General features: G+C 38.3%; 1 protein-coding gene across 1 annotated transcript in view; it reads right to left on the bottom strand.

The window, feature by feature from the left end:
- MEI4 (meiotic double-stranded break formation protein 4) overlaps positions 1–27443 on the bottom strand; it is a 219838-nt gene that overhangs the window by 57438 nt on the left and 134957 nt on the right. The window contains exon 4 of the mRNA XM_007167979.2: positions 437–568. Within this exon, the coding sequence (XP_007168041.2) occupies positions 437–568 (132 nt within the window). The remainder of the gene's footprint in view (positions 1–436; positions 569–27443) is intronic.

The following is a 27443-nucleotide window of genomic DNA, read 5'->3' on the forward strand; positions in this document are numbered from 1 at the left end:
AACTCGATTGGCATATGGCTTGGCAACGGAATATTTAAAGTTAGCCACATGAGTGTCATGAGCAATTAGGAATAAGAACCACTGGTCAGAGGCTGTTCTCCATTTATCATCCTCTCCTGTTCACTTTCCTCTCACTGCTTTGCTTTAGGAACACACTGCCTTCTTGGAGAGGTTTAAGGCTATTCCTTTGCCATCACTAGTGACACCTTTGGCACATATATACCAGTAAGGATGATAAAATGGCATTATTTTGAAAACTATTTTCTGAAAATATCTTTCTGTAATTTCAGCAGGCAGCAACAGTATTTATGTACATTAGAAATAAGGTAACGACTAAAATATCAGCCTGGCAAAAAGAGAGGGGAGGAGAAAGGGAAAGAAAAGTCTACAGCTGCATTAACTATAAATGAAAGTTACAGTGTCAAGTTATATGTACCTGATTGATGGCACCCAGATCATCAGCGAAGCTGTTTACTTCTGACAGAAGCAGAGATATTATAGATTTTCTCAACAAGCTGCAACTTCCCAGGGTTACCAGACTCTCAGAGACATAATGCTGCACCTGAAACTAAAGATCAAAATGAGTAGGTTTCTATTTTCTATCAAGGTAGCTCAAAATATATTTAATGGGCATTTTCTAAAATTTACTGCTGAGTTCCATGCTGCAGGGAGTACAAAATGTGTCAACATAATTCTGGGTCAGTCTCAAGCAAAACTGTGAAACAGATTATCATAATAGAAGTAATGAAATTTTATAGCAGTTAATATTTTGAAATGTGTGACAAGGTGCTAAAACGGAAGTTTTAGCTGAAGAACCAAAAGATCATATCATTTAGACAGAGTACATACAGAATGAATCAAGATGATAAAACAAGACTCTCAAGCCCTTACCCACTAAATATATTGGGTGGGGCAAAAAGTGCCTTTGTTTTTTTAAGTAAAAATAAAAGATGCAGCTTTCATTTTCACCAAGAACTTTATTGAACAACGTATTCACACTTTTGCTCCACTACCTTCTTCCATTTTTCAGGCAACTTCATAATTCCATCTATCCAAAACTTTTTATTTTTTTGGGCAAAGAACTGTTCCAGGTACCTTTTACAGTCTTCCAGGGAATGGAAATTTTTTCCATTAACAGAATTTTGTAAAGACCTAAATCAATGGAAATCTGAAGGTGCAATGTCTGGTGAATAGGGCGGATGAATCAGAACTTCCCAGCCAAGCTGTAACAATTTTTGCCTGGTCATCAAAGAAACGTGTAGTCTTGTGTTATCCTGATGGAAGATTATGCGTTTTCTGTTGACTAATTCTGGACACTTTTCATTGAGTGCTGCTTTCAGTTGGTCTAACTGGGGGCAGTACTTGTTGGAATTAATCGTTTGGTTTTCTGGAAGAAGCTCGTAATAGAGGACTCCCTTCCAATCCCACCATATACACAACATCACCTTCTCTGGATGAAGACCTGCCTTTGGTATAGTTGGTGATTCATTTCACTTGCCCCACGATCTCTTCTGTGCCACATAGTTGTACAGTATCCACTTTTCATTGCCCATCACAATTTGTTTTTAAAATGGAATGTTTTCATCACATTTTAGTAGAGAATTGCATGTGGAAATATGGTCAAGAAGGTTTTGTTCACTTAACTTATGTGGAACCCAAACATCAAAGCGATTCACGTAACCAAGCTGGTGCAAATGATTTTCAACACTTGATTTGACTAAGTTGGATTTGAGTATGTCGGCTATCTCCCGTGTGGTATAACGTCTCAATTAATGTCTCGATTTGATCGCTATCAACTTCAACTGGTCTACCCGACCATGGAGCATCATCCAGCAAGAAATCTCCAGCAAGAAACTTCGCAAACCACTTTAGACACGTTCAATCAGTCACAGCACCTTCTCCACACACTGCACAAATCTTTTTGTGTGTTTCTGTTGCATTTTTACCTTTCTTGAAATAATAAAGCATAATATGCCAAACTGTTGCTTTTTTTTCTTCCATCTTCAATATTAGAATGGCTACACAAAAATTCACCAATTTTGATGTCTTTTTTTTAAAGGCACGTTGATATGACAGCTGTCACATACAGTCTTAACAAAATTGTTTCGAATGAAGTTAAAGACAACTAAGTGCTACTAAAGCCATCTTACGGAAAAAAATCAAACGAACCTTTTGGCCCACCCAATAGATATGGAGATATAGAGGTAGAGGTGGATAAACAGGGTAAGAGGAAAAAGTTTGAAGACGTTTTTGGGGGAGAGTCCCACCTCCACGTTGCAGAGGGACAGGTGTGGGTGTGGGCGTGGGTGTTTATTCTCCACTAGTCAAAAGTCTAAAGTCACAATGTTTTAGAGTGAGGAGAAAGAAATGTGGGACTCTGAATTTTCATCTAGAGGCAGCAAAAGAAATCGTCATTAAATAAATTTCAAAGGATCATGGGAGACAATGAACTATATCCCCTATAGTTAGGAGGAGAAAGGCCATTTGATTATAATTCACATTAAGTTGCATATAACTCATATCTGGAATTTCATTAAATCTTTCCTTTAATATATATGGGAGAAAGGAGGCTTCAAGGAGTATCTCAAAACACAGAAACAGCATCTGCCTTGCCATTGTTCTCTATGGGCTTAAAATCCTATTGAGGAGACACTGCTTTTATATGTAAAATGTTTAAATGACAATGCTTAAATAACTAATGCCATATGAAACTAGGAAATGCCATCTGTGTCCTTTATGATGTATACTTAATATAGATATTTCTCAAACTGATATTTTAATAATATACTTTAACTTTAAAAGTTAATCAGTGACACTAAGGAAGTGAATGGATTATAGACTTCAAAAGAAATTTCTATTATAAATCTGGACATGCATAACTAGCTGTTAATAATAATTTTTGAAATCAACTTATCAAAGTTAAAACTAAAACCACATCAATTTATTATCATAGAAAATCATAGTTATTTATCATTGTTATTTCCTAACAATGTAATTCGCTAAGACTCCCATCTTTTGTAACTCTCCAGTATGACTTATTAGAAGTCACATGTTTTACAACATTTTAATTTGTACCTGAAAAAAGAGTACTTTTACCTAAGCTCTAAAAAACTTCAGTTGAGTATTTCACTGATGCTTTAATTGTTTATTTATCTTTTTCCCTCAATATTTAATCTTTAGGAGATAACTTAAAGAGAAGAAAAATTTCACCATAAACTGAAAGGGACTTTACAGAATGGGGATGAAATGAAAGTGTGACAGGGTAGGCTGCAGACTCTGGAGCCCAACACTGCCTGAGTCAAATCCCAACTCCATGCTTACTAACTTGTACTAACAACTTACTTAACCTTTTATGTCTCAGCTTACACATCTACAAAACAGTGACTGGGACAGCACCCACTACATAGAATTGTGCATATTAAGTTAGACAGAAAAACTGATTAACATAGTGTCCAGCCCCAAGTAAGTGCCCAATAAGTGTTAAATGTTATAATGTAGGATAATAATGTAAAAGCATTGAAGGTTATACGTGTAATTCATTGACCCTTAAGAAGTTAAATACTAGAAATAAAATCCATTTGTCTAGAGTTAATACAGTCCTTTTAGAGGACATTGCTGAGAAGGAAAGTTCACCACAAAGAGATTTTCCACAATACAGCTATGAACCGTGACTGTCTCCCCAATATGACTGAGGTTCAATCGAGAGCAAAGACTAAGTACAGAGCCATTAAGGTGATTTAAAATTCTGTGAATATTATTATAAAATGGCCTCTCTTCTTCCTTACATTTTAACTGTCACTTGCCCTTTTGTAAATGCAGTGGAACTTTGAGAGAGGCTGACGTGGAGGCCTGGGCTCACATTACGCATGAGGCAACTGCAGCGGAAACCACGGAAGGACCTGCCAACACCCACGCCATCATTTTCTACTCTAGCACATCTTTCTGCATTTCAGGGACAGAGGAGCTAGAAATAAATTTCCCCAGATTCCTCTGCAGTTAGGATTTTGGATGAGGTTTGAGTTCTGCCAATCTGAGCGCTCATTTGAGAACCGGATTTAGCAGTGCATTACGGAAGAAGAGAAGTGGGCTCAGGGCATGCGTTTTGCTGGCGCGGACTGTAGCAGAGGCGGCACAGTTCTGGCTTATCCTGCAGCTGGTTCAGAGGCTTCCTGCGTTTCCAGGTTCTATTAATCCTAGTAGATGCAGCGGGATGCTATCTTGGTGACCCACTGGTTTAGGGAGTCATTGCTGTAAACTCAGTCTTCCCAAAGGTGCTTGGATCTATATATCCACCTGGAAGATTCACAGAGCTCAGTGCCAAGTTGAAGTCTTAAAATTTTCAGGGGTGGAAATTCCTACCACATGCCCAATAAATTTGCCTATTTGACCTGTGCAGGACATTGAAGGATCTTGGAGAATAACAGTGAATTATCACAAAATTAATCGGGTGGTGTTTGTAATTACACAGTGCTAATTACTGTTCCAGATGTAGCTCCCTGCCTCTGATCCATGTTAGACAGGTCTTGATCTGGGGGTTTGCATTCACCTAGGAGACAGCAGGGCACTTTTCCTGTCCTATTAAGGCTATGTCAACTTGCTGGCTCCGGGCCATTATTTAATAGTTCATAGGATTCTGATCATTGAAACGTTCCACAGGACATCGTGCCAGTGCACTGTACTGATGACATCATGCTGACATGGCAGGGGTTTTGAGGGCCCTGGTAAATCACATGCATTCCAGAGAGGGAACCCCAGAATTCAGGTGCCTGAAACACTTGGGCAGTTTCTGGGTCTTAGGCATGTGGGAATACACCCCTAAAGTGAAAAACATGTTGCTTTAGATGTACTTACTATCACTAATAAACAGATACAATGCTTGATGGGTCTCTGGATATTTGAGGTAACATACATTTCTTTGGTTTTCTACTCAGATGCATATATTGAGAAACCAGAAGGCTGTGAACTTTGAGAAGGGCCCAGAGGAGCATATTAAGATCTCTAGCTGGTCTACACTGGGGAACAAGAGGCTCTGCCACATGGACCTTATGACCAGTAAGAGCCAATATTCCTGGAGCTAATCAGTACACCTGTAGCTGACCCTAATGAGACAATCACAAGGGGGGGGGGCACTTGGGTATGGGAAGAAAGTCATAACTTTCTTGACAAGTAAATATTACCCTTTATAGAAAAAAGAAAAACTCCTTGCTTATGCTATTTGGCCCCAGTAATGACTGAATGAGTGCCTGATAGTGGGACACCAAGTGACTATACGCCCAGAGGTGCTCATCTGAACTGGGTGCTACCTAAGGTTAGGTATACACAGCAATACTCCATCATCAAGTAGTTGTACTAGATACAAAATTGGGATCAAGTGGGAACTAAAAACAGAAGTAAATTTTCCTTGAACAGCTAGTTCCAGCTAGAATACTACTTCTTATAAGACTGAGTGATAGGAAACTTATGTTCTAAACCAGCGACCAATATCCGATGCTCTTTCTCCCACATCCAGAATACACAGGTTCAGGAGCCAAGGTATGAAAGTAAGGCTGGGAACTCTCAATATTACATCTAATGATTTATTGGCAAAGTGTTATTCCCATCCTTGTGGCATTGGATTTTGTCCTAGAGGTCTACATAACCAAGTGAAAATGGTTCCGACCAAAGGACCGAACAATGGCTTCGTGAACTGGAAGCTGAGATTTCCACCTGGCTACACGGATTTCTTCATGCCACTGTACTAATGGCAAAAAGGAAGTTCCTGTGTTGGCTGGTGCAACTGACCTCTATGGTGGAGGAAAACAGGCATTTACAATGCCATGTCAGCAGGGAAGATTACATCTGGAAGCCAGGGATTGCCCTCTATTTCTGACACGTCCAAGTGGCAGAAATAAATAGAATACTACAGCAACCTCATGAGGCAAGATGACCAAAAGGTCAGATCCTTCAGGGATGAAACTCTGGGTAAATCAACTAAGTCAGGTTCTGGCTGAGGACAAAGGGAGAATGTAATTGGCAGTGGAGGAAGAAAACCAATACAAATTACGGACTTATAACCAGTTATAGAACCGAAGGCCATGATGGGTTACTTTATTCCTTCTTTGTGGGTACATGTGTGTGTTTGTGTATTTTATAATTTAGTCCATGAATTACAAAGTGTCAAACTAGAATTGTGACTGAACTAGCATAGGGATGATCATCACATCACACTATATCACACGAGAAGATCGAGACTGAATCCTTCCTTTTGATAAGAGATTTTTGTTTCTATAGAACACTGGTGCATTATGTTTTCACAGCACGTTGCTGTTGCTGTTGAGATTTGGTGGAAGTTTGAATATGGGAAAGAGGGAGCATATGAACGTTGAATAATTAGAGGAGCAGTCCACAGCAGGTAGACGGGGATAACCACTCAGATATTCTTCAAGCATGTTTCCAGGGCTAAAGAGGCTAAAACTCTCTTTTAGAGAGGGTTCTGGAATATAACGTAAATGTCTGTAGTAAGTCGATCTGATGTAAGACATAGTCAGAATTACTTGAGGTGAAAGGCAGGTTGCAGGGCACCCCTTTTGAATGATGATACAGTTCCTAGAAGATGCAGCAGGATTCTGGAACAGATGGCAGACGTCTTCCTGATTCAGGAGATTCCTGATGATGACAGAAGTGCTATCGATCTGGGACTGGCAGCTTTGGAAACTTCTGTCTCTGTGCTGCCTCGATCACGGCAGAAGCAGCAGCAACCCTGCTCCTGTGGTGTGGTTTACAAGAAGAGATTTTAAGACAAATTGCAGAACTGTGCTTAATGTGAGCACTGATCCCAAAGATACAAATTCAGTACAGAAAGAGAAAAGAGTAAAAAGAACCAAGCAGAGATTCAAGAACATGTGAAGTAAAAACTCAAGGCAGATGAGCCCAGGAGCAGAATGAAGATGACTGAGGAAAGAGTCTATGTACTTGAATACAGGTCAGTAGAATTCATGCAGCCTGAGGAATGCACAGAATCTCAGGGGCGCATGGGACAATATACACAGGTCTCTCAAGTGTAATTGGGATCCAGAAGGAGAAATGGGTCAGAACAGGCAGAAAATGTTTGAACAAATAATGGCTGAAAACTCCCTGAATTTGGCCAAAGACATACATGAACGAATTTCCTTGAACCCAAGCAATAACTATAAAAAGAAAAAATAAAGCCTAGGCATATCAGAGCCAAATCCTTAAAACTGTGGATAAAGAGACAAAGTTGAGAGCAATCAGAGAAAAATGACACTTTACAGGGAACATAATACAAATAACTGTGGACTTCCCATCAGAAACTATGGTGGTTAGAAAAGACTAGATTATTATCTTTAAATTGCTGGAAAAAAAAAGAAATGTCAACCTAGTATTCTATATCCAGCAAAAAATCCTTCAAGAATGAAGGTAAAATAGATATTTTCAGGTAAAATAGATATTTTCAGATAAAAAGTAAAAGTAAGAAAATAGGTAACCAACAGAGTCACAGTATAAGAAATGCTAAGATAAATTATTTTTATGCTTAGTAGAAATGATACTAGTGGAAAATTTGAATCTTCAGGAAGAAATGAAGGGCATCAAAAATGGTAACTATTTGGGTAAATATAAAAGTTTATTTTCCCCTTAATTTCTTCAAAATACAAGTAAAAATATATACAATATTGTCTTGGATGTGGATGTAATATATGTGACAACTATAGCATAAGAAATAAGAGCATGAGCCAATGATCAATTTATCACCTCTCAGCTCCATATTCACCCTTCAATATATGATCAGCGATAACAGACACCATTCTTTTAAATATCTCTCCTTTACATGAGCAACACAAGTAGGTTTCTCAGTAGAGGATGCTGAGAAAGGATTAATTGCAGGAGAAAGAAGGTTTCCTGCTGTTTCTGGCTGCTGCACAGTGGGCCAGTGGCGTGGATGGGAGGATATCTGGTGGAGCTCAGCCCCAGCTGCCCATCCAGAACATCAGGTCCCCTGAAGACCTTGCAAGCTCACCCTAGCCTGGCAATAATCCTCCCATAACCCTCTCTCCACAGAAACCAGCAGCCTGAAGTCCTCCTGCCCTGGATGCCTTCTGCAGGCATCAGGGTGGCTCGCCTGCAGCCCAGAAGGTTCCTGCCAAGCTGACCCTTCCTCTGTGGCTTTCCTGTGACCTGGAGGGTTTCCTCTGAGCCCCCACTCCCTGTGTACACTCACTCCACTAATTGCTGACCACCTGAATCCTGCTGCGTGAAAATACAACATATCGACACTTGTGTAATACAGCTGAAGATGCTCTTGGAGGCAAATTTAGGGGGGAAGCATGGGAAGAAAAGCCTAAATCAAAATAACTGATCATTCACTATTTCTTACCTTCATTCATCTGGAAAGCAGAAGCTAAGCTGCCTTTGAGGGCCTTAGAGATTATATTGTCCACCCCCCCATCAGCCAACAGTGACTTTTGCAATTTGATCTTTTTTTTTTTTTTTTTGGGTAACAGCTCTCCATTTGCCACCCTCCCCCACCAGCCCCTGGCAACCACTAACCTACATTCTGTCTCTACTCTGTCTCTATGGATTTACCTATCTGGGCATTTCATGTCATAGAATGATACTACATGTGGTGTTCGCGTCTGACTTGTGCCATTCAGACTATTTTTTCGAAGTTCATAAATTCTGTAGCGTGTATCAGTATGCCATTCTTTTTAATGGCCAAATAATAGTCCATTGTATTAATGAATATACCATTGTTGTTTATCCACCCATCAACTGACGGACATTTGGGTTGTTTCCATTTTTTGGCTATTAGGAATATTGCTGCTATGAACATTCATGTACATGCTTTTAGATAGATACATGTTTCAACTCTCTTGAACACATACCTAGGAGTGGAACTGCTCAGTAACATGATAACTCTATATTTAACTTTTTGAGGAAATGCCAAACTGTTTTCTGAAGTGACTACACCATTTTATATTCCCACCAGCAATGTACAATGATGAGTTTCTCCACATCTTTGTTACATCCTCATCAACACCTGCTATCTTTTTTATTTTAGCCATCCTACTGGATGCGAAGTAGTATCTCACTGTGCTTTTGGTTTGTACTTCCCTTAAGGACTAATGCTTCTGAGTATCTTTTCATGTTGTTTATTAGCCATCTGTATATTTCCTTTGCAGAAATATCTACTCAACTCATTTGCCTATTTTTATTGGTTTATTTATCTTTTTTTTTATTATTGAGTTTTAAGAGTTCCTTATATAGTCTGGATATAGGTCCCATATCAGATATATGACTTGCAAAAATTTTCTCCCATTCTGTGGGATGTCTGTCTATTTTCCTGTTATCACTAATAGCACAAAAGTTTATTTATTTATTTTTCTTTTGGCATCTCTGTGTTTGGTTTCACATCTAAGAAACAAATGCCTAGCCCTAGGTCAGAAATAATTACTCCTATGTTTGCTTCTCAGAATTTACAGTTTTAGTTCTTTAACCTATGATCCATTTTGAGTTAGTTTTGGTATATGGTCCATTTGCATGTGGATATCCAGTTGTTCCAGGACCATTTGTTGAAAAAACTATTTTTACCACACTGAATTGCTTTAGTACCCTTGTTGAGATCAACTGTCTACAAATTTAAGGGTTTACTGACAGATCCTCAATTCTATTACATTAATATATATACGTATCCTTAACCCTTACTCTTTGCTATAGATATGTAGCAAGTTTTGTATTTAGGACATGTGAATCCTCCAACTTTGTTCTCCTTTTTGAAGATTATTTTGGTTATTCAGGGTCCTTTTCATTTCCATGTGAACTTTAGTGTCAGCTTGTCAATTTCTGCAAAAAAGTGTGGCTGGGATTTTAATAGGGATTGTGTGGAATCTCTAGATCAATTTGGGGAATATTACCATCTTAATAATATAATCCCTGAACATGAAATATTTTTCTCTTTGATTTCTTTCAACAATGTCTTGTAGTTTTTAGCAAGGATATCTCGTACTTCTCTTGATAATTTATTCCTAAGTATTTTGTTATTTTCATGCTAATATAAACAGAATTATCTTAATTTCATTTTAGAATCAAATCACTTTTTGAATATGTATTTTATATATAACTTCCCTTAATATATATTTTTCTTAAACATATGCAATAAACTTGGGTTAGAAACAACTAAATTATCAATACATTCTTCCTATAGTATATAAGATAAATCAATAAACCTAAGAATTGTGGGTGGGAAGCAAAAAAAAAAAAATTACATACAGCATCTCCTTCGGTTCCCTTTTTGCTTCCAAAAAATTACCCTCAGCCATTAAAGATGGGAAATGAAATTTGTAACAGAATTATATCATCAAAGTGGTACTGCTGTGTAGCATTTTCATGAATATTTGGGATATACAATACTATGGATTCTGTAATCATCTCTATATTCTCTAAAACGTCCATCACATAACCTCTCAGGAGGCTCCCATAACTTGGGGTGTAACTTGCCTATCCCTCTGCTGCTGCTATAGCTACTACTAGGATACTTACAACTATTACTACTACTATCCCCACCTCTGAGAGGTGAGATAATCTGGTCACTAAGAGTTCAGACTCTGAAGCCAGACGCCTGTTCAAAACTTGACTCTGCAAAGTACTCCCTATGTGACCATCGGGAAGTTACCACACTTCTCTCCACCTCAGTTTTCTCACTTGTAAAAGGGGGATAAGAAGAGTTAAAATTTCATAGGCTTGTTTTGAAAAATAGATGAGTTAATACACGGAGGTACTTGTAACAGTGCTTGGCACATAGAAATGCCCAATAAATGTCAGCTATTTTCAACTCCAAGAAAAGAAGACAGCAAAATGGAAGTATGGAAATGTCCTTTTTTCATCCCACCTGCAGCTTTATGAAGCGCTTACATCTCCTCTACCCTATTGCTTCTCTCAAGAAGGAGAGGTGCAGGAATGACTGGGTTCTGGACTGAAGTGCCAAAGAAGGAACAGGTTGGGTAAAGAAATAACAGGATCTGTGCCTCTGGCTTTCGCTCTCAGGGAACATCATCTCTTTGTGACTGCAGTGATAAGAGACTCTTAGAGGGTGCCCATCTCCTGACCAAGAGTACATCCCAGTTTAAAAAAAAAGAAGGGAAAAAGGGTGACAATTAGGAGAAACAAGGTATGGCCAAGAATGCCTAGATCAAGCACTATTGTTGGCCAGAGATAAGCACATATGCCTGACACAGGTACATCCCAGTTCTTTAAGGCAACGTTACAGGTAGGCCTTCATTATAGTAGGGCTTTTGCTCTAAAGACAGTGCATAGGTCTGTGGGCAGAATTCTGGAAATCTTCTCCTCAGAGGCGCCACTAGGGAGAAATCTACAAACTAGAGCTTAGCACGTTTCCAAAGGGGAGACCTAGTGTTGGATAACACTGGTCGGCGGGAGGGATAACTCCAACGAAGTGTGTTTAGAAAGACAGTAATAGTAGACAAGTTCAGACCCTGTCAGAAGAACAGCAAGAAGTGACAGGCACCCTGGCAATCAAGTTCAATACGAGAAAGAAGGGTCTGAGAAGAGGTCATGTTTGAAAATCCATGATCAGCTGTACACTGCAGGATCTCAGTTTTGAGGATAAAGTAAGAAATTGGGAAGGCTGACAATGCAGGGAACCAAGCAGAGAGAAATAAGACAGGAACTCAGTTCCCACGCCTGCCAGACAGGGGCAAAGCACAAAATATGCTTACTGGGATTAGAATGTGAGGTCTGCAGTTCTAGAAGCACTACTGATTTGAGATGAAATTATCCAGGGCTCGAGGAAGAGTTAAGCACACAGATATGGGTCAACTGACTGCTGGGGAAATAGGTAGAAGGGGCAAAGTCCCACTATGTGAAGACACTCAAATACTTCATGTATCATGGAGCTCCAAAATAAAGCAAGGCTTTAAAAAAAAGCAAAAGGTAGGCAAACGTTTGATTAAGTTTAGGGAACGGAGGACAAAGAAGGGGCAGTCTCACTGTAAAAAATGGTGGTACAGGGCTAACAGATGACCAAAAAAAAACCCTGTGCATTTACTTCCCATTTTTCCCATTCAAAGGGATGATCTTCAATCTGGAGATAATAAAAAAATAGTATAAATAGAAGATAATATAATGCAGAATTAGAAGTTCAAATTCAGTGATTACTGGGTAGAGCAGATGTAAGTGCTTTGTAAAGCTGCAGATGTGATGAGAAAAAAAGACATACTGTGAGAACTGAACTACTTGAACTGAGCTCAAAGTTTAAAGAATTTTATCCTAAAGTACACAAGGTACTTGTAGATGTGACTGATAATATATTCATGATAACTGTTGAGAAATCAGAAAAAAGGCCCTGAGGAATAGAAATGGGCAAGAGACACATGGATTTAAAAAAAATATGGGAGTAGATGTCTTGATTCATAGAATAATACACATGTGGAAACTGGGACAATTCTAGACATTACTATGCAGAAAACTTTTGACAACTAAGAGAAGCATACAGAGTCCAGGAGAAAAGTGCATCAATTAATAAATGTCAGGCACACTAACCTTAATTCCTGTCCTGTTCTGATAGAGTTGCTATACTCAATCAAAAGAAGTCCCAGACGTAGAATGTACTGATTTCAACAAAGGCTCTGAGCAAGCCTTTAGGATTTCTTGTGGATAGAACAGGGGCTGTATGAGTTTCAGGCTGGTTGAATGAACTGCATATGAATTGCATGTGTGGATTGTAACTGCAGGGGCTCCTCTAACACCAAGCCACAGCATTTGGTCGTTTGGTCATATTTTTAATGAATGATTTGAACAAAATCTTGCAAATCAAAATTTAAACTATGCAATACTGGAAGAGACAGCTAGTGCTGTGGTAGCAAAATCAAGATTCAAATGAACTCCTTAAGCTACAATAACTGGCCCTAATTAAGTGAAATTTAATAGGGATATGTGAAAAGTTATGTTTATTTAAATTCCTATAACTGCTGAAAACAAGAATTGTAACTATAGATATTGAAAATATCTTTTTTTAATCTGCTAAGTTCTTACTCAGGTTGGTGCTAAGGACAATTAACATTCAGAAGAATCCAAAAGGTCCCAAAAGGGAACAGTGGTACCTTCATAAAGGTCTGCATATTTCCTATAAGATTTCTCACGTAGGCTCAGACACGGGATAGGCAGTGATTTCTGTTAGACTTTGTCATTTTGTTCAAGCCAATGTGACTGAGAATCTGGAAAGGTCTGGGGCCCTATCCAATAAACTTTAAAACAGCCATCTGCCTATATGCAGAGCGGATCTTGCTTATTTATGACCAACTTCTCAAACGCAGCAGATTAACTGAACAAAATTTCATTTCCTTATCACTGGGGACTGTGTGACATTTGAATGGAAGTCAAAAGTAAATAATAATAATAACATGGCATTTTATACGCTCAAAAGGATCTGAGGGGGTTGTAGAAATTCTATGCTTTGTCATTTATTCAGATGGTTCCTATCCTCGAGTCACTGACATGTGTTTAAAGATGTACATGCTAGTAAGAGATACACCATATCACACTTCACAAAAGAATAACAGCAAACATGTGAGTGCTAGCAAGTTCACACTGAATTCTGGGAAACAAATCTGAAGAAAACAGTTTGAGATCAAAGGTACATAATTATCACTGAATAACCAAACAAGTAGTAGAGATTAGTTACATGGAAGGACTGCCTTGGATATGCATTAGGATGCTGAACCACGTCTTCTATTTCTATGCTATCTATTTGTATAACTCTACTAATGAAGGAAACTAAGTTAAACCAACTAAAAATGTCTATTAGAACAACAAGAACTATGCTAGTTTCTTCTGCCTAAGAATTTAGGCAAAAGAGTTGGGATACTCCATTTAGCATCCCGACAACACTGATAATGGCATTCCCCATTTTTAAAAGAATTTGAAAAATGAGGCCATTAAGACCCAAAAATGTTAAGGTGACATGGTGAGTGGCAGAGTCTAGTACTAGATTCAGATTTTTTTTTCAATTTGAATGCCTATTATCTCTGCTGCCAGTAAAGTAAAACTTACAGGATAACATGGCAACAGAGTAGCAGAAAATAATATCAGTAAAAATACACTGCAATTTATTAAGCTTTTATGTTGCATTATGCACAATGCTTAGTGTCTATATATTAACATCATTTAATCTTCAAAACAATCCTAGGAGGAGGTATAATCTCAATCTAAATAATAGGAATTCGGTTGAGAGAGAGTAATCTGTGCAAAGTTAGATCAAATACACATTAGAATCAGAATTCTCTGTGCTCTTAACCATTGCATACCTAAAGCTATCATATCCCGATCTCTCATGGAGGCATAATTAATCCAAAAGCCCCCAAGAGCATTCATGGAGAATGTTCAACCACTTGCCATATTTTGATAAGAATGTTATTACCACTTTGAATTAAAGATACAATTGCTGGACTATAAAGTATCGATTTCTGTTACTAGACCAAGACTGGAAACAAGCTGAACTGTAAGGGAAAAGAGACTCAAATACTCAGGTACAGATGGTATCAGCCCTAAATCTGGGTGGACAATGCACTGATAATTGTCTCCTACTTCCCGAAGCATCTAATATTATATTTCACCCCTTTATTTCCCTAGTATTCTATAGTTAACATGCATTAATTGTATAAAACAAGAAAACCAAAGTCTATGTAGAACAAAATATATATATTCTAGGGAATGTTACTCCAGGAAAGCTGGGGAAATAAACAGGTATGAAAACCCTCTTCCCATAAATGTTACAAGCACACCTATGAAACTTCTGAAATAACCAAAATATTCAGCAATATAAACTGTAGCTATTAATATAAATCTGGATTATCAGAATGGAGGTGACCACAGTAGTCAAGCAATTTAGAGGCAGAAATGTCCAGAGAATTGACCTCTGGAACTAACCAAGGCTTTACACAAACCATATGAAGGGGCCTGCCACTGCCCTAGCCCTCCAGGATCTGAGCAATGCTGATCTGTGGAAGAGAAGCTGTTTTACAAAGATCTTAGAACTTCAGCGCAACAAGAGTGAAGGTAAGCAATCCAAACTCAATCGAAAGTAAACCACAGTAAACAATTTTCAAGGCTCTCACTCATATGAAAAAATGTATGCTACAAAAGTAAATATGTTGTACAGTTTAGAGTAAAAGTTACTGCTGCAATTACTTACATAAAATGATTTTTTTTAAACAATTGCATGTGTTAAGATTTCCTATGAGGTAGGAGATTATTCATGAAAATGCCATGATTCTAAAGAATAGGACACAACAAAATTAAAGCTATAATAGTCAAAAGTAAATGGTCACACATTCATTCATTCTTTATAGCAAACTTTGACAGAGTGTAGACCTTGTGCAAATGACTGAGCTAGTCCCCGCTGTCACTTAGAATTCAATAAAGAATAAAATAAGATTACTTTTGCTTCAGTGGTTACTTCTGCCTATGGTGGGCAAGATAATTTAAAAAGCTTTCAAAATGCAATCCGATTTGATCCTGATGTGAAAGGATTCTTTCCAAAAAGTTTAAAACGTGACTCCTACAAATTTGGAGTGAACACATCAGTGGTGTATTTGTATCATTAATGAGGGTAAAGAACATTTGAGGAATTGAGCATTGGCTTTAAAGAAAGAATACTGTAATAAGACTGCTAGGTTAGATACAAAACTGGTTAATACCTTATAGAATAAACCCCTAACGTAACCTCCAGGCTAATCTTTTTCTTTTCTTTTTATAAGATTTGAGAGAGTTTATGCATTTATGCATTAACACAAATGGCTGTGCCTAGTAGGGTGTATGTTTTCAACTGTACAGAATCATTTGCATCTATACTAGACAGGAATCAATGCGTTAATATGGAACTTTACAGAGTCAGAGCTCTGATGAAGTACATTCCCAGACATTTCAATACTCCTTGGGTTAGCCTATTAGATAAGGCCCTAGTATGTCACTAAGAGGATTATCAGCCAACCTCTTGCCTGATTTCTAGCTCTTGATAATGTATCTTAACACTAGATAAAGCAGGATATCTTAATGCATTGTTGAATTCTTAAGAAAGAAAGAGGGATCCTCAGAGGCCAAAAGACAAAGAGGAAATAAAGAGAAAAAAGATGAAATCAGACAATTAACTTTTAGAAATGGATAAGCTGGGGCTGCCTTGTCAGTAAACAAGTACTAACAGCACAGAATTCTCAACAAATGACTGGGCAGTTCTGACGCAAGGGAAAGCCTAAGATTCCCTAGATTAAGTCTAAAGGGCTAAAGTACTAATGAAAGGCGGCTTGGGAAACATCCACTAGCAAACGAAACTTCCAAATTAGTAAGAATAATACCAGTGGAAGAACTAGTAATAGTCACCTCTAAGGACGTGCAAAGTCAGCTATGTCTACATGGGGTCTGCAATTCAAATTTATTCTACTGAGTATTCCAGGACCCCAAGCTAAGAAAGTCAGCTAATTTCTTCTGGCAACTAGAAGATGCAAATATAAAAACACTTTTTTTCTAGCTTTACTGAGATATAATTGATATATAATCTTGTGTACGTTTCAGATATATAATTTGATGATTTGATGCACTTACATATTGTGAAATGATTACCACTGTAGGGTTAGTGAACACCTCCATCACCTCACATAATCACCATTTCTTTTTTTGTAGTAAAAGTTTAAGAGCTACTCTCTTAGCATCTTTCAAGTATATAATACAATATGATTAACTCTAATCACCATGCTGTGCATTAGATCCCTAGAACTTGTTCATCTTATAGCTGAAAGTCTGTACCCCTTGACCAACGTCTCCCAGTGTCCCCCACCCAACAGCCCTTCATAAACACCATTCTACTCTCTGTTTCTATGAGTTCAGCTTTTTTAGAAGTCACTGGTAAGTGATATCATATGGCATTTGTCTTTCTCTGTCTGACTTGTTTCACTTCACATGATGCCCTCAAGCTCCACCCATGTTGTCAAAAATGGCAGGATTTCCGTCTTTCTTGTGACTGAAGAATATTCCATTATACGTATATATGCCACATTATCTTTACCCATTCATCTATAGACAGACACTTGCGTTGCTTCCTTCCTGATCTTGGCCACTATGAATAATGCTACAATGAATACATGAATAAGGACATCTCTTCGAGATCCTGATTTCATTTCCTTTGGATATACAACCAGAAGTGGAATTGCTGGATCATATGGTAGTTCTGATTTTAATTTTTTGAGGAACCTCCATACTATTTTCCCTACTGGCTCTACATTTTACATTCCCACCAACAGTGCACCAGGGCCCCTTTCCTCTACATCCTCATCAACATTCATCTCTTGCCTTTTTTACGACAGCTGTTCTAACAGGTGTAAGGTGATATCTCCTTGTGGTTTTGTTTTGTATTTGCCTGTTGATTGGTGATGGTGAGCATTCTTTCATGTACCTGTTGGTCATGTTTATGCCTTCTTTGGAAAAATGCCTGTTCAGTTCCTCTGCCCATTTTTAAACAGATTGTATGTTTTTTTGTTATTCAGTTGTACAAGTTCTTTATTTTCTCCTATTCTGTAGGTTGCCTTTTCATTTTGGTGATTCTTTCTTTTGCTGTGCAGAAGCTTTGTAGTTTGATGTAGTCCCACTTGTTGAATTTTGCTTTCGTTGCATGTGCTTTGGTGTCATATCCAAAAAAATCACTGCCAAGACCAATGTTAAAGAGCTTCTTCCCTGTTTTCTCCCAGGAATTTTATAGTGTTAGCTCTTATGTTTAAACCTTTAATCCATTTCAAATTAATATTTGTGAGTGGTATAAGATAGGACTAGGGGTCTGATTTCATTTTTCTGCATGTGGTTATCCAGTTTCCCCAACACAATTTGTTGAAGAGACTATCCTTTCCCCATTGAGTGTTCTTGCCTCCCTTGTCAAATGTTAGTTGACCATATATGTGGAGAATTTATTTCAGCTCTGTATTCTGTTCCATTCGTCTATGTGTCTATTTTTAGGTCAGAACCATACTGTTTTAATTACTATAGCTTTGTAGCATGGTTTGGAAATGTGTGATGCCTCCAGCTTTGTACTTCTTTCTTAGAATTGTTTTGGTTATTTGGGGTCTTTTGTGGTTCCATAAGAATTTTAGGATTGGGGTTTCTATTTCTGTGAAAAATGCCATTTGAATTTTAATAGGGATGCCATTCAATCTATAGATGCTTTTGGGTAGTATGGACATTTTAACAACATTAATTTTTTCTGACCCATGAATATAGAATATTTTTCTATTTATTTGTATCTTTAATTTCTTTCTCCAACATCTTAAGTTTTCAGTGTACAGATTTTTCACTTCCTTGGTTATACTTATTCCAAACTATTTTTTTGTTTAATTTATTTCTGGCTGTGTTGGGTCTTCATTGCTGTGCATGGGCTTTCTCTAGTTGTGGCGAGCAGGGGCTACTCTTCATTGTGGTGCACGGGCTTCTCATTGTGGTGGATTCTCTCGTTGTGGAGCACGGGCTCTAGGCACACAGGCTTCAGTAGTTGTGGTGTACAGGCTCAGTAGTTGTGGCTTGCAGGCTCTAGAGCACAGGCCCAGTAGTTGTGGTGCACGGGCTCAGTTGCTCCGTGGCAGGTGGGATCTTCCCAGACCAGGGCTCAAACCCGTGTCCCCAACATTGGCAGGCAGATTCTTAACCACTGTGCCACCAGGGAAGTCTCCAAAATATTTTATTGTATAATACGTTTGGGAGTGTTCCAGCCTCTTCAGTTATTTGGAAGACTTTGAGACAGATTGGCATTAATTCCTTAAGCATTTGGTAGAATTCACCAGAGAAACTACTACAAAACCACTCTTGAGGAAAACATTCCCAACTTAGTTCTTCAGGATACACACAGATTAAATTCAAATATGGGCTTATAATAAAAACTGACCAAATAAACTTGAAAATAAGCCATCATCCATTAAACAGCAATAACAACGTAACAAATTTGGATCTCTGAAGACTTCAGACATAATTAGATTTATGAAATACAGGCTATAAAATAACTATGAATGAAATGATGAGATTTGAAAAAATAAAAGTAATTGAAGCTGAAAAATAAAATATTAAAATTATAAACATTTAATGAGAGAAATAGCAGTTTAGTCACAGTTAAAGGGAAAGGTAGTAAGTTAGAAATGGATATAAAGAAATCATCCAGATTATAGAAATATACAAAAGAGAAGATTTTTTTTGACCATGACACATGGCTTGTGGGATCTTATTTCCCCGACCAGGGATTGAATCTGGGCCACAGCAGTGACAGAACTGAGTCCTAACCAGTGGACCACCAGGGTATTCCCAAGAAAGGATGTTTAATATGTGAATAGAGATGAAGAGACATAGAAAACAGAATGACAAGATATATGTTTATAGAGTTTTGTTTTTTTTTTTTAAAGAGAGAAATCTGGACAGGAAGCAATATAGGGAAATATAAAGGAAGAAAGTTTTCCAGGCATAAGGAACAACAAGAATTTATAGATAAGGGAAGCATAATGTATACTAACAGAAAAGAACAGACTGACAACATAATTCCTCAATAACAACAATTAAAGCCGTAAGTCTTTGGTGTATTATCTTCAAAATACCTAGAAATAACTGTGTACCTAGGAGAACTATTCTTCAAGAACAAAGAGAAAATAAGACAATTTTAATGACTAAAACATGATTTCAACACTTAACTGTACTGAACGGACCTCTGAAGGTTGGACTTAAAGAAAAAGGAAAATGGTCACAGGAGTCTCTTTTTGTTTAGTATTCTGAAGAGGTCTGTTTCCCTTTTCTTATGTCTATTTATTTTAAAGTTTTTTTAAGATATATTTTTATATTCATTTTAACCTGCATCAAAAGAAAGCTTATCCCAATACTGACATTTGTTGGATGTGTTAAGTAAAGCCACACACTGCATAGTGAGAAAAGGGATAACATGGTAAAAAAATAAATAAGGTTTATGCTCTCAGAAAGCTCAATAAAAAGCAAACCCAAACTTAAATAATACATGGAGGAAATAAATGAACAAAATAAAATAAAAGCAGGTAAATATAAAGGTTAGATATTGTGAAAATCAGACTTTCTTGAAGAACAAAATAGAACAAATGAATCAGAATAAATTCTCAAAGCTCAAAGTAAATAAATCTTCCTAGAAAAAACAAAAGATCAGATATAGGAAACCGAAGGACCTCTTCTTCCAAACAAAATCAATACACTGAAACCAACACCAAGATATATGTAGGAAATGTTAAATCCCAGTTAAAAAGAAAGGCCCTTATTATTCCCTTCCTAAGGCAGCTGTTGGATCTCTTTAATGGAGAAAAGCTACCAGTCAATTTCCAGTTCTCGAGCATCACTTAAAAGTATTTCCCACATCCCAGGTTAATGTATTCATAGGGGGAAGACAAGGGCAAAGTGAAGAAAACTTTGGATGGAAAGAACTTGGGGTGATCAATGGTTAATCATAGACAGGCTTCTGGGGAAGAGCCTGGACTCCAGAGCAGGGGCTCACACCTCTTCATTCTTTGATCCATGAGTAAAGTTTTCCTTTGCTTCTGAACCGAAGTTGGTCTCATTCTACTGACGCAAGCGACACCAGACAGAAGAACCAACTCAAGAGGATCCCATTAGACCACTGCATTTGTTTTTCTCAAGTTTGTTTTTCCCTTCTGAGAAGATCTCTTAACAAGCATGAGCACCAAAAGCACTTGTTTTTGGCTTTAGTCTTCACTAGCTCTTTAAAAGAGCCATTATTGGGGAGCGACCTTCAAGATGGCGGAGGAGTAAGATGTGGAGATCACCTTGCTCCCCATAAATACATCAAAGATACATCTACATGTGGAACAACTCCTACAAAACACCTACTGAACACTGGCAGAAGACCTCAGACTTCCCAAAAGGCAAGAAAATCCCCACGTACCTGGGCAGGGCAAAAGTAAAAAACAGAGAGAAAAGAATAGGGACGGGACCCGCACCTCTGGGAGGGAGCTGAGAAGGAGGAAAAGTTTCCACACACTAGGAAGCCCCTTCACTGGCGGGGATGGGGGGAAGCTTCAGAGCCACGAAGGAAACGCGGTGCAGAGGGCAAAGTGGAGAGATTCCCACACAAAGGACTGGTGCCGACCAGCACTCACCAGCCTGCTCACCCGTCGGGGCAGGTGGGGGGTGGGAGCTGAGGCTTGGGCTTCGGAGGTCAAATCCCAGGGAGAGGACTGGGGTGGGCTGCGTGAACACAGCCTGAAGGGGGCTAGTGCGCCACGGCTAGCCGGGAGTGTGTCCGGGGAAAAGTCTGGACCCGTGGAGAAGCAAAAGACCTTTGTTTTGGGGGTGCGTGAGGAGAGGGGATTCCTTCCCAGTATGCCCACAGAAGCAGAGCACCGACTAAGCGAGCTCCAGAGATGGGTGCGAGCCACGGCTATCAGCTCAGACCCCAGAGATGGGCATGAACTGCTAAGGCTGCTGCTGCTGCCACGAAGAATCCTGTCTGCAAGCACAGGTCAGTATCCACAACACCCCAGGAGCCTGTGCAGCCCACCACTGCAAGGGTCCTAGGATCCAGGGACAACTTCCCCGGGACAACACACAGCACACCTCAGGCTACTGCAACGTCACTCCAGCCTCTGCTGCCTCAGGCTTGCCCCACAGTTCAATTTGACTACTGTACCCCTCCCTCTCCCTGGCCTGAGTGAGCAAGAGCCCCCTAATCAGCTGCTGCTTTAACCTCCTACTGTCTGGGCGGGTAAGACTCATGCGAGCAGCCTACACACAGAGGCGGGGCCAAATCCAAAGCTGAACCCCAGGAACTGTGCGAACAAAGAAGAGAAAGGTAAATTTCTCCATGCAGCCTCCGTGCAGACTCAGGAGCAGCAGATTAAATCCCCACAATCAATTTGATAAACCCTGCATCTGAAGAATACCTGAATAGACAAAGAATGTTCCCAAAATTGAGGCGGTGGACTTCGGGAGCAACTGTAGAGTTGGGGTTTGCCTTCTGCATCTGATCTGTTTTTTTTTTGAGTGTGTATGTGTAAGCTTCTTTGTGTGATTTTGTCTGTATAGGTTTGCTTTTACAAACCTAGGGTTCTGTCTGTTCTTTTTTGTTTGTTTCTTTTCTCTCTTCCTTTTATTCAGAGCAATGTAGCTGGCAGGGTTCTGGTGCTCCAGCCAGGTGTCAAGCCTGAGACTTCGAGGTGGGAGGGCCACATCCAGGACACTGGACCACCAGAAACCTCCTGGCCCCACGTAATATCAATCGGTGAGAGATCTCCCAGAGATCTTCATCTAAACACAAAGACTCAGCTGCACCCAAGGGCCAGAAAGCTCCAGTGATGAACGCCCCATGCCAAACAACTAACAAGACAGGAACACAACCATACCCATTAGCAGAGAGGCTGCCTAAAGTCATACTAAGTTCAAAGAAACTCCAAAACACATCACTGGACGTGGTCCTGACCACCAGAAGAACAAGATAAAGCCCACCCAGCAGAACACAGGCACAACCCCACTGGGGGCAGACACCAAAAATAATGGGAACTACGAACTTGCAGCCTGCCAAAAGGAGACCCCCAAAACAGTAAGTTAAACAAAATGAGAAGACAGAGATATATGCAGCAGATGAAGGAACAAGGTAAAAACCCAACAAAACAAACAAATGAAGAGGAAATAGTCAGTCTACCTGAAAAAGAATTCAGAGTAATGATAATAAGGATGATCTAAAACCTCAGAAACAGAATGTAGAAACTACAAGAAACGTTTAACAAGGACCTAGAAGAACTAAAGAGCAAACAAACAATGATGAACAACACAATAAGTGAAATTAAATATACTCTAGAAGAAATCAATAGCAGAATAACTGAGGCAGAAGAATGGAGAAGTGACCTGGAAGATAAAATAGTGGAAATAACTGCCACAGAGTAGAAAAAAGAAAAAAGAATGAAAAGAATTTAGGACAGTCTCAGAGACCTCTGGGACAACATTAAATGCACCAATGTTCGAAGTATAGGGGTCCCAGAAGACGAAGAGAAAAAGAAAGGATCTGAGAAAATATTTGAAGAGATTATAGTTGAAAACTTCCCTAATATGGGAAAGGAAATAGTCAATCAAGTCGAGGAAGCACAGAGAGTCCCATACTGGATAAACCCAAGGAGAAACTGGCCGAGATACATATTAATCAAACTATCAAAATTTAAATTCAAACAAAAAATATTAAAAGCAGCAAGGGAAAAGCAACAAACAACACACAAGGGAAACCCCATAAGGATAACAGCTGATCTTTCAGCAGCAACTCTGTAAGCCAGAAGGGAGGGGCAGGGAAAATTTAAAGTAATGAAAGGAAAAACCCTACAATCAAGATTACCTGATCAAGATACCCAGAAAGCATCTCATTCAGATTCAGTGGAGAAATTAAAACATTTACAGACAAGCAAAAGTTAAGAGAATTCATCACCACCAAACCAGCTTTACAACAAATGCTAAAGGAACTTCTCCAGGCAGGAAACACCACAGAAGGAAAAGACCTACAATAACAAACCCAAAACAATTAAGAAAATGGTAATAGGAACATACATATTGATAATTACCTTAAATATAAATGGATTAAATGCCCCAACCAAAAGACATAGACTGGCTGAATGGATACAAAAACAAGACCAGTATATATGCTGTCTACAAGAGACCCACTTCAGACCTAGGGATACACACAGACTGAAAATGAGGGGATGGAAAAAGATATTCCATGAAAATGGAAATCAAAAGAAAGCTGGAGTAGCAATACGCATACCAGACAAAATAGAATTTAAAATAAAGAATGTTACAAAAGAAAAAGGAGGACACTACATAATGATCAAGGGATCAATCCAAGAAGAAGATATAACAACTGTAAATATTTCGGCACCCAACATAGGAACATCTCAATACATAAGGCAAATGCTAACAGCTATAAAAGAGGAAATTGACAGTAACACAATAATAGTGGGGGAGTTTAACACCCCACTTTCACCAATGGACATATCATCCAGACAGAAAATTAATAAGGAAACACAAGCATTAAATGACACAATAGACCAGATAGATTTAATTGATATTTATAGGACATTCCATCCAAAAACAGCTGATTACACTGTCTTCTCAAGTGCACATGAAACATTCGCCAGGATTGATAACATTTTGGGTCACAAATCAAGCCTCGGTAAACTTAAGAAAACTGAAATCATATCAAGCATCTTTTCCAACCACAATGCTATGAGATTAGAAATCAACTATAGGGAAAAAGACGTAAAAAAACACAAAAACATGGAGGCTAAACAATACACTACTAAATAATCAAGAGATCATTGCAGAAATCAAAGAGGAAATCAAAAAATACCGAAAGACAAATTACAATGAAAATAAGACGATCCAAAACCTGTGGGATGCAGCAAAAGCAGTTCTAGGAAGGAAGTTCAGAGCAATACAAGTCTACCTCAAGAAACAAGAAAAATCTCAAAAAAACAATCTAACCTTACACCTAAAGGAACTAGAGAAAGAAGAACAAACAAAACACAAAGTTAGTAGAAGGAAAGAAATCATAAAAATCAGAGCAGAAATAAATGAAAGAGAAACAAAGAAAACAATAGCAAAGATCAATAAAACTAATAGCTGGTTCTTTGAGAAGATAAACAAAATTGATAAAACTTTAGCCAGACTCATCAAGAAAAAGAGGGAGAGGACTCAAATCAATAAAATTAGAAATGAAAAAGAAGTCAGACACTGCAGAAATACAAAGCATCCTAAGAGACTATTACAGGCAACTCTATGCCAATAAAATGGACAACCTGGAAGAAATGGACAAATTCTTAGAAAGATATAACCTTCCAAGACTGAACCAGGAAGAAGTAGAAAATATGAACAGACCAATCACAAGTAATGAAATTGAAAGTGTGATTAAAAATCTTCCAACAAACAAAAGTCCAGGACCAGATGGCTTCACAGGTGAATTCTATCAAACATTTAGAGACGAGCTAACACCCATCCTTCTCAAGCTCTTCCAAAATATAACAGAGGGAGGAACACTCCAAATCTCATTCTATGAGGCCACCATAACCCTGATATCAAAACCAGACACAGATACTACAAAAAAAGAAAATTACAAACCCTTATCACTGATGAATATAGATGCAAAAATCCTCAGCAAAATACTAGCACAAAGAATCCAACAGCACATTAAAAGGATCATACACCATGATCAAGTGGGATTTATCCCAGGGATGCAAGGATTCTCCAATATACACAAATCAATCAATGTGATACACCATATTAACAAATTGAAGAATAAAAACCATATGATCATCTCAATAGATGCAGGAAAAACTTTTGACAAAATTCAACACCAATTTATAATAAAAACTCTCCAGAAAGTGGGCATAGAGGGAACCTACCTCAACATAATAAAGGCCATATATGACAAACCCACAGCAAACATCATTCTCAATGGTGAAAAACTGAAAGCATTTCCTCTAAGACCAGGAAAAAGACAAGGATGTCCACTCTCACTGCTATTATTCAACACAGTTTTGGAGTCCTACCCACAGCAATCAGAGAAGAAAATGAAATAAAAGTAATACAGATTGCAAAAGAAGAAGTAAAACTGTCACTGTTTGCAGATGACATGATACTATACATAGAGAATCCTAAAGATGCCACCAGAAAACTACTAGAGCTACTTAATGAATTTGGTAAGTTGCAGGATACAAAATTTATGCACAGAAATCTCTTGCATTCCTATACACTAACAATGAAAGATCAGAAAGAGAAATTAAGGAAACAATCCCAGTCACCACTGCAACAAAAAGAATAAAATACCTAGGAATAAACCTACCTATGGAGACAAGAGACCTGTATGCAGAAAACTATAAGACACTGATGAAAGAAATTAAAGACAATACAAACAGATGGAGAGATATACCATATTCTTGGTTTAGAATAGTCAACATTATGAAAGTGACTATACTACCCAAAGCAATCTACAGATTTGATGCAATCCCTATCAATCTACCAATGGCATTTTTCATAGAACTAGAACAAAAATTTCACAATTTGTATGGAAACACAAAAGACCCCGAATAGCCAAAGCAATCTTGAGAAAGAAAAACAGAGCAGGAGGAATCAGGCTCCCTCACTTCAAACTATACCCCAAAGCTACAGCAATCAAGACAGTATGGTACTGGCACAAAAACAGAAATATAGATCAGTGGAACAGGATAGAAAGCTCAGAGCTAAACCCACACACATGTGGTCACCGTATCTTTGATAAAGGAAGCAAGAATATACAAGGGAGAAGAGACAGCGTCTCCAATAAGTGGTGCTGGGAAAACTGGACAGCTACATGTAAACGAATGTAATTAGAACACTTCCTAGCACCACACACACAAAAAAACCTCAAAAGGATTAAAGACCTAAATGTAAGGTCAGAAACTATGAAACTCTTAGAGGAAAACATAGACAAAACACTCTATGACATAAATCATAGCAAGATCCTTTTTCACCCACTTCCTAGAGAAATGGAAATAAAAACAGAAATAAATGAAAGGGACCTAATGAATCGTAAAAGCTTTTGCACAGCAAAGGGAACCATAAACAAGATGAAAAGACAACCCTCAGAATGGGAGAAAATATTCACAAATGAATCAATGGACAATGTATTAATCTCCAAAATATACAAGCAGCTCATGCAGCTCAATATCAAAAAAACAAACAGCCCAATCCAAAAATGGGCAGAAGACCTAAATAGACATTTCTCCAAAGAAGATATACAGATTGCCAACAAACACAAGAAAGAATGCTCAACATCATTAATCATTAGAGAAATGCAAATCAAAACTACAATGAGATATCATCTCACACCAGTCAGCACGGCCATCATCAAAAAATCTACAAACAATAAATGCTGGAGAGGGTGTGGAGAAAAGGAAACCCTCTTGCACTGTTGGTGGGAATGTAAATTGATACAGCCACTATCAGAACAGTATGGAGGTTCCTTAAAAAACTAAAAACAGAACTACCATATGACCCAGCAATCCCACTACTGGGCATATACCCTGAGAAAACCATAATTCAAAAAGAGTCATGTACCACAATGTTCATTGCAGCACTATTTACAATAGCCAGGACATGGAAGCAACCTAAGTGTCCATCGACAGAGGAATGGATAAAGAAGATGTGGTACATATATACAATGGAATTTTACTCAGCCATAAAAAGAAACAAAATTGAGTTATTTGTAGTGAGGTGGATGGACCTAGAGTCTGTCATACAGAGTGAAGTAAGTCCGAAAGAGAAAAACAAATACCGTATGCTAACACATATGTAATCTAAAAAAAAAAAGCAAATGGTTTTAATGAACCTAGGGGTAGGACAGGAATAAATATGCAGAGGTAGAG

This window comes from Balaenoptera acutorostrata, chromosome 14 (genome assembly GCF_949987535.1).
Source record: "Balaenoptera acutorostrata chromosome 14, mBalAcu1.1, whole genome shotgun sequence".
In the NCBI taxonomy this organism is placed as follows: Eukaryota; Metazoa; Chordata; class Mammalia; order Artiodactyla; family Balaenopteridae; genus Balaenoptera; species Balaenoptera acutorostrata.